At 35.1% G+C, this 19943-nt stretch overlaps 1 protein-coding gene across 1 annotated transcript in view; it reads right to left on the reverse strand.

The window, feature by feature from the left end:
• GLMN (glomulin, FKBP associated protein) overlaps window positions 1–19943 on the reverse strand; it is a 45055-nt gene that overhangs the window by 2159 nt on the left and 22953 nt on the right. The window contains exons 10-16 of the mRNA XM_082613406.1: window positions 19853–19883; window positions 19658–19747; window positions 18699–18740; window positions 18528–18601; window positions 17217–17301; window positions 14022–14128; window positions 13171–13234 (exon numbers count right to left, since the gene is read on the reverse strand). Coding sequence (XP_082469532.1) covers window positions 13171–13234; window positions 14022–14128; window positions 17217–17301; window positions 18528–18601; window positions 18699–18740; window positions 19658–19747; window positions 19853–19883 — 493 coding nt within the window. The remainder of the gene's footprint in view (window positions 1–13170; window positions 13235–14021; window positions 14129–17216; window positions 17302–18527; window positions 18602–18698; window positions 18741–19657; window positions 19748–19852; window positions 19884–19943) is intronic.

Genomic DNA, 19943 nt, shown 5'->3' on the forward strand with positions numbered 1-19943 from the left:
AGTTGGAGAAACAGAAATGAGTAAGACATGATCCTTGCCTTTCAAGGTAGAGTTGACTGCTTAATAATATTCATTACTACATCTAGTTATTTTATCTAAATACCAATCAAAACAAAAATGAACTTGTTCATACACTCATTACTGTGCCATTTGGATAGCTCCTGGTTTTGAGATCTGTAACTCAGAAGTTTTATCCATGAGAAAATTATTTGAGAATAATCCACACAGTCTGAGACATTTCTCTTTCCTTATAAAACATCCCCACAATGACTCTACCTTATAAGTCCCTTCAACTCTTTATCTTTCAAATGATATTCCTGTCACATCTAGTTCCAGGGGATTCTTCTCCTTCTCTATTGATGGAAACTTTTCTAACACAAAGCTGATACAGACTTTCTTGGGGACCAATATACATGGAGATTTTACCTACCTAAGATAGCCTAGGGTTATTTTGTCATTTGTATTAGAGGTTTTTATTCCAAGAGCATTTCCTCCTATAGTACTAAAGGAAGGGAATCATAAAGTCTTAATTAAAAAAAAAAGAAATCGCAAAAAAAAAAAGAAAATTCATTGGTATTACTAAGTTTCCAGGCACTTATTACAAAGGAAAGTATCTTAGGCAAAAAAGGGAAACTTAGGAATCCAGTTATCCTTAACTAGAACTGGATCACATGAAAATCTATTTTGTAATGAACTTATTTTGATCCAGGTAGTATATAACATTTAACATATATAGCCCTCCAAAATAAAATCTACACGTCTGTGTTGAATAATTTATAATTATTGTCACATATATCCTTTTAATTTAAATCTGTCCTTTCTCATTATTCCTATATTGCTAGGAAAAGTGGAGTTCTTGAGAGGAACTATCAAGAATCCAAAACCTCAAAAATATGCACACTTTTTCACTCAGAATCTATGAACTTAATCTGGGGAAGAATTAAATATGTATGTTATAATGATTCCACTGAAGAGATGTTTATAAAAATATGTTTAAGTAGTGAAAAATTGTAAGTAATGACAATTTTTCACAACAGGAGCAGGGTAAATTGTGGTATATCCACACAATGGAAAACTACACAGCCGTTAAAATAGTGTTCTTCACTACATATTGGTGAGTGGAGAAAAGGTTACAGCATGACTCGTATAATATGATCTTTTTTAAAAAAGAAGTATGTACAGATTTGCTGGTATAAAGCCTAAAAGGGCATACACTATAATGTCAAAAATAAATGATGAGATTTTGATTATTACTTTTCTTTTTGCTTATTTATCCTAATTTTAAACAATGAACCTGTTTTAACTGTATACTTTAAAAAACATTTTTTAATGTTTTTAAACTTCCATTGAAATTATAAGTTTTCTTGTCCTCACATGGAAACGTGGCTTACACATTAGTACAGCAGAAACTTCAACCAGTAGTCACACAGGATGTCAAGCATGTTACTCTACCACACGCACCCACTGCTCTCATTTCTCTTATGTTCCTCTCTCTCTCTCCAGCGTTTTCTTTACCTTTCTCTATCCTGCCCGCACTTTTTTAAACCTTGTTTCCCTTTACCTCTAAGCTTAAAAGTAGAACCCACTACTACTGGCCAATATCACGGATGGCTTTCAAGGCTACAGAGGTTACTGATGATCCTCTACAGATTAAAACACATTCAGACATAAAGAATATAGAGAAAACACCTTTTTTACTCACACCTAGCTTTGTTAAATGTAAACATCCTACCATATTTACTTTACAAAATACATTAGATATGGTTGAAGCCCTCTTTATCCAAGAGAAAGCCAGTAACTAAGCTATGTAACATTTTCTAAAACTTGAGGTTTTAGCATTCTTAATTTATACAATATGTCACAGTTTTGCATGTTTAAAACTTATACAAATGATATCACAGTGTACATATCCTGCGTTAGCTCCCTTTTGTTCAATCCTATGTTTTTGAGGGTTATTTATGTTATAGCTCTAATCCTTTCATTTTAATTGGTATATAGGCATCCCATTATACTATACCTTTTATCCTGTTACTAGTTTTTTTAGTACTTCAAACAATGCTCACTGAAATTGCTGCGTATGTTTTCCTATTCACATGGAATAAAAGTTTTTCTAGGGTAGCGTTTTTCAAAATATTTTTACCATGGCCCACAGTAAGAAATATAATTTACATCACAATTCACATTTATTTATATAGTTGAAACAAAAGTTTCACATAATGTCCTTTCTATTTATAACATCAAATATAGCCTGGTCCTTTCCTTTTTATATATTATTTTTTAATGTCAGGTATATTGAGGTATCATTTACATACAGTAAAATAAACATTTTTTAGCTGTACAGTTCTGAGTTTTGACAAAGATATATAGTTGTATAACCACCACCACTATAGTTTCATGACCCCAGAAGTTCCCTTGTGCCCCTTTGTAGTCAGTTTTCTTCCCCCACCCCCAGAGAATTACTGGTCTGATTTTTGTTTATATAATTTTTGCCTTTTCCAGAATGTCATATAAATGGAATCACTACTGTGTAGCTCTTTATAGTAGAGTGATATTGTGATTTATAATAAATATATACTGTATTTGGTCTCCATCCTGTTCCTGGCAAAGAGCTCCTAAGACTCTTGAATTTCCTAAGTGAAGAACAGTAAAACTGTCTTTTGTTATTTATAACAAGCCCTTTCAGCCATGAATATGACTTCTGGAAAGCCCCTAATAAGAATGGGGGCTGGTTGCCAGAGGAATCAACCATGTGATTAGAGGGTTCCAACTTTCAGCTCCTCTCACCACAAACTCCTGGTAGGAGAGAGGGGCTGGAGACTGAGCTCAGTCACCAATGGCCACTGATTTAATGAATCATGCCTATGTAATGAAGCCTCCATAAAAACTCAGAAGGATGGGGTTCAGAGAGCTTCTGGGTTGGTGAACACGTAGAGGTGCTGGGACAGTAGTTTAGGAGAGGGCATGAAAACTCAGCGCCCCTTCCCTCATACCTTGCCTTATGCATCTCTTCCATCTGGCTGTTCCTGAATTACATCCTTCTATAATAAACCAGTAATCTAGTAAGTAAAATGTTTTCTTGAAGTTCTGTGAACAGCTTTAGCAAATTAATCGAACCTGAGGAAGGGGTCGTGAGAACCTCTGACTGAGAGCCAGTCTGTCAGCAGCACAGATCAATACCTGGACTTATGATTGGTATTGGAAGGGGGCTAATGTTGTGGGACTGAGCCCTTAGCCTGTGTAATCTGATGCTCTCTCCAGGTAGAGTGTCAGAAAGGGACTGAATTGTAGGACATCTACTTGGTGTCAAAAAAAATTGCTCGCTATGGGAAAATTGCTACACATTTGGTGACCAGAAGTGTAAAAAATGAAGTGAAGTACTGAGAGTAGAGCAGAAACACTGGAATGTTCTCCCTCTACAGGTAGAAACTGACAAAATTATTCTAAAATTCATATGGAGAAGCAAAGGATCTAGAACAGCCAAAAATTTTTTTAAAGAAAAAAGTTGGCAGACTCACACTACTTGAGTGTAAGACTTACTATAAAGCTACAGTAATCAAGATAGTGTGGTACTAGTGAAAGAAGAGACACAGGTCAATGGAACAGAACAGAATACAAAAGTATACCCACACTTATATGATCGACTGATTTTTGACAAAGGTGCCAAGACAATTCAAGTTAAGTATAGCCTTTTCAACAAATAGAGCTGGAGTTGAAACAAAACCTTAACCCATACTTCTTCACCATATAAAAAATTTACTTGAAGTGGATCATAAACATAAAATCTAAAGCTATAAAACTTCTATTAGAAAATTTGTGACCTTAAGTTAAGCAAAGATTTCTTAGAACCCAAAAAAGCATAAATCATTCAAAAGAACAAAACTGATATGCTGGACTTCATCAGAATTTTAAATTTCTGTTCTTTGAAAAATTCTATTAAGATAATAAAAATACAAGCCACACAGACTGGAAGAAAATATTTACAAAAACCATACCTAATAAAGGACATATCCAGAATACAGGGAAAAGTTTCCTTTAAAAAAAGTTGGTCTAAGTTGAAAAAATTTTCTTTCACTCTTACTAATAGAAATTATTTGAAATCTTATTCCCAAAATGATATATTTAATGTCTTATATTCATTCTTTGGTGTAAATGAAGAACTCAGCTTCACTAATTAATTTTCTTCAGCCAACAGGTTTAACCTAACTACTGATTCAGGATTTTTAAAAGGAAATATATCTTTTATCAAGCATTTTTCTTGAATGTTTTAAATTTCTCCTTTAGAAAGTAATGATTAAAAGTTTACAAAAGAGAAATGAGATATAACAATATATCTAATTTTATATTCAGACTGAATTCATTAATAAATTCTATTCAGTAATGTCAGAAACATATATTAGTTAAAGCAATTACATTTAAGCCTTCCTTCTGTAACAGGAATGTCTTCTGCAACCAACAGATAAGTTTAACATACTGAAATATGTAATCATGTCTTCCTGCAGTTTCAGATTTCATTTCTTAGGCATGCCAGAAAATCAGACACATAATGTCAATTTTGCCACTCAATATTATCTTTGAAAATATCTGCCACATAAGATTGCTTTCCAACTAGAAAAACATGAATATTATCCCTGAGTTCTTATGCCCTACTTAGAACTTTCCATAGGAACAATAAATGAATTTTGATATGATACAATGGTCATGCTTAGCTCTAATCATTGAAAAAAGTTTCAAGAGTTTGGTTAATCAGTGAACCTTTAAAATTAACAATTTTCACCACTTTTACAAGATATTTATAATATCCAGAGGGATTTCCTTGGATACCAAAGCTTTTCAAAATAAAATACACTAACTTCAAACAACTTTGGTAGTGCTTCTGACAATTTAAAAAGATAATTGCCCATAGTTCTGCTCTGTTACTTGTCGTTCCTGTAAAAAAATTTCTACTTTAAGTTTTAATGACCCACAATGTGTTTCCAATTCAGTAAATGTAGGTAATCTTTAGGTGTGTGTAAGGTTGAGCTGAAACAACAGAACATCATATTGTTTTGCAAATACCAGATATCAATTTAAGTGTTGCACAATTTATAATAAGTCTCATCAAGAAGCATCATAACCTTTGCATACGTTTTGCAATATAGATTTGATAAAACATCACGTTACCATTAAAACATACTTCTAAATAAATCAATAGACACAATCAAACACTGTATATGCTGGGAAAATAATCTTTCCAGGTCCAAATGAGCCATTTTCTCATTTGCCAAATAATATGCAATTATACACGCTGATAATAAGGTTTCTTTTCTACCTCTACAGAGACTAAAAGAATGTTGGTAACTTTTCATCTTTCAAAACATTAGGGGGCCTCATTCACAAGTTCAGCATGTTGTTTCTAGCTGTCTCTAATTATGAAGGTTTTAAGCTTTCATTTGCAAGAAAAATTATACTTTAGACTATAAGTTTCATTGGGTATTTACTTTTTTTTTTTTTTTTTTTTTTTTCTTTTTGCGGTATGCGGGCCTCTCACTGTTGTGGCCTCTCCCGTTGCGGAGCACAGGCTCCGGACGCGCAGGCCCAGCGGCCATGGCTCACGGGCCCAGCCGCTCCGCGGCATATGGGATCCTCCCAGACCGGGACACGAACCCGTATCCCCTGCATCGGCAGGCGGACTCTCAACCACTGCGCCACCAGGGAGGCCCTGGGTATTTACTTTTGATGAAACTATCTTAAATAGTCTTAGCTTTAAAGTCTTACACTCATTTTCTTTCTTTTTAGAATGTGGCTCAAATTAAGGCTAAGTTGACTAATTATAGAGTCAATACTTTTTTGAATATTGTCACTCTTTTCAGTTTCAGATACAGTTGAATGTGAACATGTTTCTGTATTTTTCACTTATTTTTGTTATTGTCATGAATTTGAAAAAAATAGATCTCCCTCAATAAAAGTACATTCTGAAAATACAGATTAAAATAATTTGCTTGTAAAACTTCACAATTTTACTGACAGCAGGTACAAGTTATTTCCCAATTAACTACATACTATGTTACTATAAAGTTAAACTGTACAGTATCATAGCCTTTCTGCTAACTGACCACTAAATACATCATAAGAGATATTGGTAAGCAACATGCATCTTATTCCTAGCCAATCTGTCATATCCCCTCCACTTTCAAACACTGTTCTTTGCAACTGATCACAAAATTTGCTGCAATATCCATAACTCTAAGAATCGTGTAAGCAACCTGATGTTTCAATTATATTCTATTTCATTTTGTAAAAATTGCCAGTCTGAACCACTAAATTGATTTAATGACTCTCTAATATGCTTGGTTATGACTAGCAATTTGAAGAACACTGCTCTAATTATTAGCTTAGGAGAGAAGTTGCTGAGTTAAGAGTATTTATTCTTCAACTCCACTGGATAATGCCAAATTGCCCAAAAAGGATGATCCGCTTTGTTTCATCACTGTGCTGGATCCTAACCTATGCTACCCACCTTTTTTAACATTCGCCATTTTGATGGGTGCGCAGTGGTATCTTACTGCAGTTTTAAGTTACACTTCCATAAACACTAGTGATACTGGGAATCTTCTCTTGTGGTTATTGGCCATTTGGGTTTCCTCTTCTGTGAGCTGCCTTACAATATGTGTATACTTCACCTATTTTGCTGATGTGTGGTCTTTTTCTTCTTGCTTTGTAGTTACTTTTTTGATACTAACTATTGGATGGAGAAAGGAAGACATTTTTTTTCTCTTTTTGTGGCTTTTTCAGTTTGTACACATTTTCTTTTCTTGAATAGGTTTTAGTTTCAATGTTATTAGGTTTATCAATCTACTTTTTTGTGGTTAGTGCTTTTTACTTAAGGAACCCTTAGGTCACACAGATCTTCTCTTATAATGTGTTCTAAAAATTTCTAAGTCCATTTGCAATGTTAAGTCTTTAATCTGTATGGAATTTTGTTTTGTATATGTGAAATAGGCATCTAATCTCCCCTTCCCCATACATATGACAAATTACCCAGCATCATCTATTGAAGAGTCCTACTCTTCCCTTCCAATTTGTAATGGCATCTCCATTTCAGACAGGAAGTTCAGTGCAATGGTGTAATTAAGAATGTTAGCTCTTGGAGATTGCCCAAGTCCAAAAACTGGCTCCTTCACTAGCTATGTGACTTTGAGCAAGTTCTACTTACCCTCACTATGCCTCAATTTCCTCATCAGTAAAATGAAGAATAAAGTAATACTTACCTTGCAGGAGGATTAAATGAGTTAATACGTGCTTAAAGCACAACTTGGCAAATGGTTCTTAATAAATATAAAGCTACCATTAGCAGCAGCATCATATATTATCTATTATATATTTTTTCCACAGATATCTATTTTTAGGTTCTCTACTGTTTTCTACTAGTCAATCTATCCAGTCCCATGGCAATACTACTCTAAACTACTGTGGCTTTATAATAAATTACGATATCTGGCAAGGCAAGTTCCTGTGCACACACCTTGCTCCTCAAAGGTGCTCAGCCCTGGGCTTCCCTGGTGGCGCAGTGGTTGAGAGTCCGCCTGCCGATGCAGGGGACACGGGTTCATGCCCCGGTCCGGGAAGATCCCACATGCCGCAGAGCGGCTGGGCCCATGAGCCATGGCCGCTGAGCTTGTGCGTCCGGAGCCTGTGCTCCGCAACGGGAGAGGCCACAACAGTGAGAGGCCCGCGTAATGCAAAAAAAAAAAAAAAAAAAAAAAAAAAGGTGCTCAGCCCTTAACTGTTCCGTATGAAACATAATCAATCATCAAATTTTAAAAAACTAATGGGTGCTTTTAATTATACGGAATTTTTAGATTAAGTTGAGAAGAACTGACAGATTTTTTTTTTTTTTTTTTGCGGTACGCGGGCCTCTCGCTGTTGTGGCCTCTCCCGTTGCGGAGCACAGGCTCCAGACGCGCAGGCTCAGCGGCCATGGCTCACGGGCCCAGCCGCTCTGCGGCATGTGGGATCTTCCCGGACCTGGGCACGAACCCACGTCCCCTGCATCGGCAGGCGGACTCTCAACCACTGCGCCACCAGGGAAGCCCAAACTGACAGCTTTAAGATACCAAATCTTTCCATCCACATATGTATTCAAATCTCTACTTATATCTTTTTTTATATCTCTCTATAAAGTATTATAATTTTCCTCAAAAAAGTTTTACACATATTTTTACATGTTTTCCTAAGTATCTCATATTTTTGTTGCAATTATAATAAAACTATTTTCTGGTTGACTAAGAATTTTTATCACGATTATGTACTGAATGTATCAAATGCTTTTTTCTTTTCCTGTAACTATGTATTTACTTTACTTTAACCTATGAATTACATTACCTTGCATTACTGGAATAAAACCAGCTTAGTCCAATGACTTAAACAAATTTTTTTTTGCTAGATCTGGTTTGGTAATATTAGTATCTATATTCATAAGTGAGATGAGCCTGTAACTTTACTTCAGCATACTATCCTAGTCTGTTTTGGTATTAAGGTCATATCTTACTAAACAGATGCATAACATTAAGCACAACTATTCTGTTTCTAGTGTTTTGAACATTTTATATAAGACTTGAATATCTGTTTCTTGAAGTTATAGTAAAAATTATCTGACCTTGTGATTTCTCTTAGTAGATTGTGGCAGTTTTGTGAGATTATATTTTCTAACAAATTCTATTTTATTGAAGTTTCCAAATTTACTGGTATGTTTTCATGTAATTTTCTTCCTGTTTTTCAATCTGTGCTGTATTTATACTTCCTTTTTAATTAACATATTATGTCTTCATGCATTTTAAAAATCAATCTAAACAAGTATGTATCAGGAATTTTTACAAATCGAATTATATAAGATACCCAGCTGATTCTGATTAGGACCATATGCTGAGAAACAATAATCTAGAATGGCCCTGTCCAATGCCAAGGAGGAACTGAATTTTTAATTAAAAATTAAAAAAAATTAAAATTTAAATAGTCACATGTGGCTACTGTCTATTGGACAGTGTAACACTAGGAGGTCTTTATTAAGACTTTAGTTGTTCTTCATGGCAATAATTTAATACACAGCCCATAATCTAAAACTTATAATAAGGTAATAAAATGTGCCAAAATCAGGCTAAAGAAAATTTGTGCACACTCTGTTCAGCATAATTCCACAAATTTTCCATGTGATGAACAACAGTAATATTTTTAGAAGCATGTAGGAGTTAAGAAGCTATGGAAATAAGAATATTTTCTCTCTCCTACATTAAGATTACTAGATCTTTAAAAAAAAAACACTACGAAGAAAATCATCTTAACATTTGTTTTATCTTCAGTGCCTAGAAAGTAACAAGATGTTAAAAAATAGTACTAAGGGGGCTTCCCTGGTGGCGCAGTGGTTGAGAGTCCGCCTGCCGATGCAGGGGACACAGGTTCGTGCCCCGGTCCAGGAAGATCCCACATGCCGCTGAGCGGCTGGGCCCATGAGCCATGGCCGCTGAGCCTGTGCGTCCGGAGCCTGTGCTTCACAACGGGAGAGGCCACAACAGTGAGAGGCCCGCATACCACAAAAAAAAAAAAAAAAAAAAAAAGTACTAAGGATAAAAATTTGAAATGTTCACAAATGCTTACTTTAAAATTTTATACCCAAGTAACTCACTGGTGGAGTAGTTCTGAGATCTTTTCAGTTCTAGAGCTTAACTATACATTTCAAATTTCATTGCAGCCTGTCTCACAAAAGAGAGAAGGCAGTTTTATACCACAGTGAAATTTATTGCCAGAACAGATAGGGACCTTGCAAAGGACAGTCAACCATGATAATGAAGAAACAAAAAGAAGGAAATGAATAAGACCCAGTTTTCCCTTTTCTAATTTGTGTATCACTTCTTATTTATGAAGTAATATTGTAGAACTTCTATCACTTGTAATATTAAGGAATGTGCATAACCTTAAGTCATTTGGATCTGCAAATAACACACAAGGGATATGTTTTAATCTTGGAGAAAGAAACAATTTAAATGAGAACCTAAAATGTGGATTATATAGAACTATAAGTATGTGTTTGTATGCCAGATATTTGTTGTGTTTTCCTAAATGAAAAGCATATATGCATACATTACATAATTCAATTTTTAAAAATTCCTGATACATACCTCTGGCCTTTACAATCTTACATTGCTTCCCTTGACCCTGCTCCCATTCTACATATTACAATCACAAATTATTTAGGAAAAGAATAGGTAAGCAGGTGGACAGGAAAGGATATGAGTAGATGGGACAGAAGGTGAGGGATAAATTATTATGGGCTATGTATTAGAATAAATTACTATAATTAAGCAATTAACACTTACTTAAAGATACCTACCAAATAGTAGGGAACACTAGGTCTAAAAATTAAGTTGGTTTTACCAGTACAGATAGAGGGAGGTTCAAGGTCCAAGAAGTTATGTCAAACTGAAGTGTGGGAGAAAGTGCCTTCAACTTATGCAAAGAGATAAAGAGACATGAAATAGTAAGGTAAGGAGGGGAATGATTTATGAAAAGAATAAGTCAGTTGACAGTAACCCAATATAGCAGGGAAAGAAGTGGATTATTATTCAATTATGAATCACTTTTTTTTGTATTTTAATGATTCTGTTCTTATTTAATTTTTCTATACACCTTTCTGATTGCTTTTCAGCTTTTCATCTGACTAGTTACCACCTCAGCACACTTAACTGCTCAAAAATAGGTACTGGTAGGAATCCTTTTGAATAAAACTACCCACAATTCAGCATCACTAGAGTATCATTTTGTTTCTCCTTTAATCACAATTTCTAAAACTCAGAAGGCTCTTATTTTTTGATTACCCACAGCAGACAGATTTGCCTCTCATTTATATACATGACCTACTGTGACTGCACTTGGAAGAAATGCTTCCATGATGAACAAGCTGCCTCAAAGATGTTAGGTTGCCACCTTGGACTGATTTTTTGGCCAATTTCCTTAGTATGATAATTCTTACAAGTAACTTGAATGGCAATACTATGGAATATTTGATCCCTAAGAAAAAATTTTAAAAACCATTAAATAAGAAAGCAATCTTATAAGCTGGTTATATCCTTTTCTTCACTGTACAATGTTCAAGCCAAATAAATGTGAGGCATTATCTGTGGATATCATAGTAGACATTGCACAATGCTAAAACTGCTTTGCCTCCCCTCTCTAGGCAGAGGCCCGTTTGCTGCCCCTGTAGTACACTGTGCTCACTTAATCAAAAAGATTCTTTTTTGTCCTGTCAGGCAAATCAGATCATTTCTGGGTATGGCCTCATCCTGATGAAAGTAAAAACTCATACCATACTCCAAGGACATCTTCCTGAAGCCTCAGGGCTTCCACTGCCACTGAATTTACTTGTTATCTTTCTCTTTTTATTACAAAAAAAGGATTTAGTTTGTGATTCAAAGGTTCTGGTCACTGCCTGGGGTCATAGCTATTTCTGCCACTTACTAGGTATATGCCCTTGTGCAAGTTAAAGATCCTTCCTGTGCTAACACTGTCTATGAAAAATAAAAACTAAAGAGCACTTATAGCATAGTGAAGAATAAATGATAGCACCTGGCCAGAACAGAGCTGCCACTGGCAAGGGCTAGGGATGGGTGTGGAGTGATGGCATCAGAATTAACTGGGAGGAAAAAAGGGAACTTATTGTGATGATAGTAATGTTCTATATTTGGTAAGGATTTGGATAACAGATCTAAGCATTGGTTAAACCTCAGTGAATGTACAATTAAAATTTAGGCATTTCATTTTATATGAACTTTAACTCAAAGAAAAACTATAGACAAATATTTAACTCTTCTTAATGAAATACATGCTGAAATATTTATGGTAAAGTATGCTGATGTTTGTAATTTACCTTGAAATGCATCAAAAAATAAGAGACTAATGGATGGATAGAGGGTGGAGGGATGGATAAGTGATAAAAGCAGAGTAAAATGTTAACGATAGAATCTTGGTGGTGGGTAAATCAGTGATCGCTGTAAAATTCTTTCAACTTGGCTTTATGTTTGAGGGAAGGAAACTACTACTTTTTCCATAAACTTCTGATCCCAAATTATGATTTACTTAAATTAAAAAAGAAAAAAAAACCCTCTGGCATTCTTATATAAAAATCAATTACTTGCATTTCATTTATTACTTTCTAAAAAGTTTAATCACGCATGTAATTCAGGTAGTTACAGTTAATAAGATGACACATATACAGAAAGCAACTATTAGAATAAAGTAGGTAGGGACTTCCCTGGTGGCACAGTTGTTAAGAATCTGCCTGCCAATGCAGGGGACACGGGTTCGAACCCTGGTCCAGGAAGATCCCACATGCCGCGGAGCAACTAAGTCCGTGCACCACAACTACTGAGCTTGTGCTCTAGAGCCCGAGAGCCACAACTACTGAAGCCTGAGCACCTACAGCCTGTGCTCCGCAACAAGAGAAGCCACTGCAATGAGAAGCCCGCTTGCCGCAATGAAGAGTAGCCCCCACTCTCCGCAATTAGAGAAAGCCCAAGTGCAGCAACGAAGACCAAATGCAGCCAAAAAAAAAGAATAGAGTAGGTAGAAAGAGAGAAGATAAAAAGCAAATGTAATTTTACTGTATGACAAATCTCCCTCAAATAGTTTTCTATTTATTGAACACCTCTAATGGTGCACTATTTTAAAAAATTTCAACTGCCTACACATTATTCAAAAGGTGCTGTTAATGGATTTAGTGCTGAAAATGCTTCAATTTGTCATTTCTGATGAGGGGATATCAAATGATCAGATGATTTTATTTTATATAGCTCAGACTTAAGTCATGAGCAATAGGTGGAGGTTAATGAACAAGATATGCAAATATACGTTGAGTTTCAAAAGGTTAGTTAAGTTAGGAGCTGCAATTTATCTACCTAACAAGGTTAAGCAATGTTTATAGCAAGAGAGCAGAGGTACAACAGGAAAAGAAAAGGGAAAGCTGGATGTGGAGTGGTAAGCGCTCCTGGGAATTAACTTCAAGTTCAAAGAATAATTGTTGGCACTTATCGGAGCTTTATAGCTGGGTAAAATATTAATTATGGCTTAAGTAGGTATTGATAAGAAAATACAAAACGCTCCTTATGCATTTGAATAATAGTTTTTTTCAAAAAATTCACTTACTTGATTGTCATTTTCATTATCTTTGATAACCAAATACCTCAGTAAGTTTAATGAAGCCATTATCCTGTTAATTAAAAATATATAATTTGTTACGTACAGTACAGTTTCATATAATCAACAATTTCAATGAATAAAGGTAAGTTAAAACCTTGGGTATATTTCCACAATTATGTTTGCCATTAGAAGCTTCTCCCTTTAAAATATCTTATCAGGAAATGACGAGGTGGCCGAGTGGTTGAGGCGATGGACTGCTAAAATATCACACATCTCACTCCCTTAACATAACGTATTACTTTTGTTCTCCAAGTTCACAAAATATAATTGTGAAAATTACTATTCATTTTTCCCCCAAGGGAGACTTGTTATCTTTAATGTTCGAGAGTACTGTCTTTTGTTTCCTGAAGTTTAAGATTCCTTTAAAAAATGCTTACAACCATTTCTCAACATTCATTCGAGTATACTGAAAGTAAAATTACTTGTATATGAAAAAAATTGATGTATGTCCTGGAAATAAAACAATAAAATCCAAATGTATAAGCCTTTTATAAGTGATATACACGAAATTCTTAGTGTTTAGTCACCAGTGCTATAGTCCCAAGTCTCTATGAGCTAGGTACATCAAAGGTACAAAATCATACTGTTAGTCATAGTTCTGGAAAGAAGAATTTTTGATTTTGTTTTTATATAATATCTAATTACTTAAATATGAAAATCTTTATGTAATTTGATGAACTAACCATTGATTATAAAATCACAGGAAAATATGTTTTATTTTAGTTTAGGTTCCCAAAGCAGGTGTTTCACATTTTATTCTGAATTTACTATGTGAACCTTAGTAACGGTCACCTCACCTATCTGAGTTTTGCAGTAGATCTGTTTCAGCACCCTCTGGGAGAAAAAGTACCAAGTCTAGAAGGGAAATCAGCTGCGGTCCTGTAAACCATTTGTTATATGTTCTCTGAGAATCAAAAGAAAAATTGAGAAAGGCTTTAAATAGTAAGTTGTTAGATATATGTGTTTTTCTAATACCTTGATACTACAAAAATAAGCTATTACACATTTAAAATATATATTTTTAACTTTAATTTCCATTCTTTCATTCACTATTTCTGGACACCTAGAACAAACTCTGCTAGTTTGAAAGCACTGGTGTGCTCTTTCTCTGTTCTCTATATGGAATTACTGAGCATTCACAAATAGACTTCAGTTTCCATTAACATTTCACAAGTATACAGCAAAACAAAAAAGTTGTATTATCAGTTTAAAAAATTAATACAATTTAAATCTATAGTTAACAAGTTTCAAAATCCAGGTTTTTAAAAAAGAGTAGAAATGGAGAAAAAAATATACAGGCATACCTCATTTTACTGCACTTCCCTTTACTGCATTTTTTACATATTGAAGGTTTATGGCAACTCTGTGTCAAGCAACCCTATCAGCACCATTTTTCCAACAGCATTTACTCACTTCACATCTGTGTCACATTTTGATAATTCTCAAAATTTTCAAACTTTTATTAATATATATTTGTCATGGTGATCTGTGATCAGTGATCTCTGATGTTACATTGTTAACTCCTTTGGGGCACCATGAACCACGCTCATATAAGACGATGAACTTAATCAAAACGTGCTGTGTGTGTGTTCCAACTGCTCCAATGACTAGCCATTCCCCCATCTCTCTCCTTCTCCTTGGGCCTCCCTATTCCCTGAGACACAACAATATTGAAATTAGGCCAATTAATAACCCTACAAAGTATTCAAGTGAAACGAAGAGTCATATATGTCTCATTTTAAATCAAAAGCTAGAAATGATTAAGCTTAGTGAGGAAGCATGTCGAAGGCCGAGATAGGCCTCTTGTGCCAAACAGTTAAGCCAAGTTGTGAAGGCAAAGGAAAAGTTCTTGAAGGAAATTAAAAGTGCTGCTCCAGTGAACACATGAATGATAAGAAAGTGAAACAGCCTTATTGCTAATATGGAGACAGTTTTAGTGGTCTGGATAGAAGATCAAACAAGCCACAACATTCTCTTAAGCCAAAATGTAATCCAGAGCAAGGTCCTAACTCTTCAATTTTATGAAGGCTAAGAGAGGTGAGAAAGCTGCAGAAAAAAAGTTTGAAGCTAGCAGAGGTTGGTTCATGAGATTTAAGGAAAGCAGCCATCTCCAGAACTTAAAAGTGCAAGGTGAAGCAGCAAGTGCTGACATAGAAGCTGCAGTAAGTTACCCAGAAAATCTAGCTAAGGTAATTAATGAAGGCAGCTATACTAACCAAAAGATTTTCAATGTAGATGAAAACAGTCTTACACTGAAACAAGATGCCATCTAGGCTTTCACAGCTAGAGGAGAAAATTCCTGACTTCAAAGCTTCAAAGGACAGGCTGACTCTCAAGAGTAATACAGCTGGTGGCTTGAAGTTGAAGCCAATGCTTAATTTTTACCATTCCAAAAATTCTAGGGCCTTAAGAATCATGCCAAATCTACTCTGCCTGTGCTGTATAAATGGAACAAAACCGGGCCTCCCTGGTGGCGCAGTGGTTGAGAGTCCGCCTGCCGATGCAGGGGATACGGGTTCGTGCCCCGGTCTGGGAGGATCCCATATGCCGCGGAGCGGCTGGGCCCGTGAGCCATGGCCGCTGGGCCTGCGCGTCCGGAGCCTGTGCTCCGCAACGGGAGAGGCCACAACAGTGAGAGGCCCGCATACCGCAAAAAGAAAAAAAAATAAAAAATAAAAAAAAAATAAATGGAACAAAACCTTGATGAGAGCACATATGTTTATAACATGGTTTACTGAATATCTTAACCCTACTGTTGAGACCTACTGCTCAGAAAAAGACTACTTTCAAAATATTACTGCTCACTGACAATGTACCTCATCCCCCAAAAGCTCTAATGGAGATGTAAAATGAGATTAATGTTGTCTTCACGCCTGCTAACACAGTATCCATTCTGCAGCCCATGGAAAAAGGAGTAATATCAATTTCAACTTTAAAGTCTTATTCTTTAAGAAATACATTTCATAAAGCTATAGCTGCCATAGACAGTGATTCTTCTGATGGATCTGCACAGAGCAAATTGAAAACCTTCTGGAATCATTCCTGATTCATGGGGAAAAGGTCAAAGTATCAATCTTCACAGGAGTTTGGAAGAAGTTGATTCCAACCCTCAAAGATGACTAGGAAGAGTTCAAGACTTCAGTGGAGGAAGTAACTGCAGTTGTGGTGGGAATAGCAAGAGAACTAGAATTAGAAGTGGAGCCTGAAGATGTGACTGAATTGATGCAATCTCAATGATAAAATCTGAACGGATGAAGAGTTGCTTCTCATGGGTGGGCAAAGAAAATTGTTTCTTGAAACGGAATGGACTCCTGGTGAAGATGCTATGAAGACTGTTGAAATAACAACAAAGGATTTAGAATATTACATAAACTTAGTTGATACAGCGGTGGCAGAGTTTGAGAGGATTGATTCCAATTTTCAAAGAAGTCCTAGTGTAGGTAAAATGCTGTCAAACAGCATTGCATGTTACAGAGAAATCATTCGTGAAAGGAAGAGTCAATCTGTGTGGCAATCTTCATTGTTGTCTTATGTTAAGAAATTGCCTCAGACACCCCAACCTTCAGCAACCACTGTCTTGATCAGTCAGCTGCCATCAACATTGAGGCAAGACCCTCCACCAGCAAAAAGATTACAAGTCACTGAAAGCTCAGATGATGGTTAGCATTTTTTAGAAATAAAGTATTTTAAAATTAAGGTATGTACATTGTTTTTTTAGACATAATATTGCACTTAACAGACTAAAATATAGTGTAATTAACTTTGATATGCACTGGGAAAACCAAAAAATGTGTGTGACTCGCTTTACTGAGATTTTTGCTTTATCGTGGTGGTCTGGAACTAAACCCGCACTATCTCTGAGGTATGCCTGTACCCTAATACTAGAGATATAAAACATCCATAGAGCAAAATTCCACATTAATATATTCCACAAATGAATAAATATATACTACAAAATAAATTGATAAATGACACCTTAGTTATGCTCTTACCTTTAATGACATGTCAATTTGATTTTTGATGTTTTGAATAATAAAGGCCTCCACACCTGAGTGATTACTTGTATTCAATAAGCACCTTTAAAGCAAAATTACAATACATTTGAAATGATCTAGACTGCATTATAATTAAATGATGATAAAAGTTTTACAAATTCAAATGGAGCATGTGCTATTTCTAGGAATACAAAAACCAGTGCATACAATTAGCAAGGTGATCAACCAATTACAAAGTCACCTATTATGATTTCTGCCCTCACTAACTGGCAAATTCTATTTTAACTGGGTCTTCCCAACACGAAATTTCTATTAAACCAAATTTGAATCTTTTTATGCATATAGTTGAAATGATTTAACATGGAAAGGATGGTGACTAGTGTAACAGCCTAAAATCTCCCCAAATTATTCCCTGTTAGACTAGTCTGGTTAGACTAACTTAATTGCAAAGAAAGGAAACTCAGTAATGAGCTTAAGAAGAAGGGGGAGATTTTTGGGTAGGAATACAGGTAGATCAGAATAGGAAGCTGGTATAAGACATAAGCATCAAACTGAGGTTTCATAAACCTGCTCTGACTCTATCAATAGAAATGAAAAGAAGATAGAATCAAGAGTGCTAGTATTGACCAACCCCAAAGAACACTTCTTAGCACTCTGACATTGCCCCAATTTGGTTTTAACTCATTCTTATTACCTAGGTATCAACAAACTAAGGTTTGCAGGCCAAATCCAGCCTACTGCCTGTTTTGTTTTATTGGAACACACTTACTCCTACTACAAAGTTGAGCAGCTGCAACAGAGACTGTGTGGCCCACAAAGACTATACTTACTTATGGCCCTTTAAGAAAGTTTGCTGATCTTCAACTCAGAGAGTTGCTAGAATCTTTTCCTCCTCAAACAGTACTATTAATAAGCTCCACTGTTAAAGTGTATATAGCCTGTCAAAAGTTATAACTCCAGAGCCATTAATTTCAACCGTGAATAATGGACATTATTGACATATGTAAAGCTCTAGCAGGAGCCCCACCAATCTCAGTTTAATCTTCTAAGTCTATTTTAATTTTAGAGTATTTCAATTAAACTGAAATATATACTATTATTCATGTAATATATATTTATATATGTATCCATAATTTTTGATTAACCCTTCACTACCTATCACAGAGAAGAGAATTTATTATGATATGGCTTCCAAGTAGAGAAGAATTACATGTAAAACATACCAAAATACAGTAACCTAGAATAATTAATGGCATTAATTTGGTTTTTAATCAACCACACATTTTGCCATTAACCACTGATACATACCTAAATAAAGTATATTTGCCTTGTGGATCCAACTTGTTAATATACAGCTGAAGCATAGCTAAACCCTTTTTCCTCTAAAATGGAACAAATAATATGGTTACGTAAACTAAAGATTAAATTATTTATTAAAATTTCTCACTGCAACTCATTTAGTTCCAGACATTTACATACCAATGTCTCAGTGGGGCAGAGTGTCATTACTTTAACTAAGCCCTGGAAATAAAAAAAAATTTTAATTCAAATGTTAGATTATATTGACTACAGAGAAACAACTATATTATCAATGGACACTAAAAATTCAGAGAAATGAGGGTAAGAGATTTAAAGATGAAGTAAATTTTTCCCTGAGCCTTTCATTCTACTGTTTTGTCTACAGGGAGCTTAGTACAATCCATTTTGTAAGTGCTATTGAGTGGGTGTTACAAAGTATATCATTAGAAGTAATTTTCAATTATGTCTAGAGTGGCAAAAAAAATGAAACCGAACATACAGAAATATAATCCATTAATTTAAAATAATCAGGCTTATTATACTAACAAAAGCCATATTTTTCTATTTAAATAGAGGAAAAACAATTTTCTACATTGACATCTAAGACCTACTTGGCTATGATAACTAACAAACAGTATAACTAATAAACAGGCAAAATAAATCACAGGAGGGAAAAAAAAATATCTTTGTAGTAATGAGTTATACACGCCTTGATGGAGTCCTGAGGACTTGAGTTATGATAAAAGTAAAGGAGCTTCATTTTCCAGGGTTTCTACAGAACCAAAGTGTTGAGGACGCAAGTTTTATTTTTCCACTAGATGCTATGCTGTCAACTATAGTAGCCACTAGCCACATATAGCTACTTAAGTTTAAATTAATTTAAATTAAATAAAATTTAGAATTCAGTTCCACATTTGAAGTGAACATCCCAAGTGTTCAATGTGGCTAGTGGCTTTCAAACTGTATGGCACAGATAATAGGACAATTTTACCATCACAAGAAGTTCTACTGGACAGCAAGGCACTAGAGTTTTCAAAGGATATGGAGAAGAAAGTGGGAGAGGAGTCTGAAAAGACCTTTACTTAAGTTCAGAATAGGAAAGGGGCTTTTTTCAAGATTAGAATACATATTTTACTTACCTGAGGTACAGTAAGAAAACTCTTGATTTCTAAGTACTGGTGAAGTAGACTGTTGTCCTCTACTCTCAATAAACCATTCTCCAACAGATCCTACAGATGAAAATATACGCAGAGATACATACATGGTAAAGTCAACAGCTGTATTTGTTAACATGACTATGTATTTAAATTATAATGGGTGCAAACAAATCTTACCAATCCTTTGGAGAAAACAGACTCCTCTGTTCTGGAAGAGAATATTAAAATTTATCAACGTGGTTTTCTAAACTGCTTTAGAATTATTCTT

The sequence above is a fragment of the Mesoplodon mirus genome (genome assembly GCF_964341445.2).
Source record: "Mesoplodon mirus genome assembly, chromosome: 3".
Lineage (NCBI taxonomy): Eukaryota > Metazoa > Chordata > Mammalia > Artiodactyla > Ziphiidae > Mesoplodon > Mesoplodon mirus.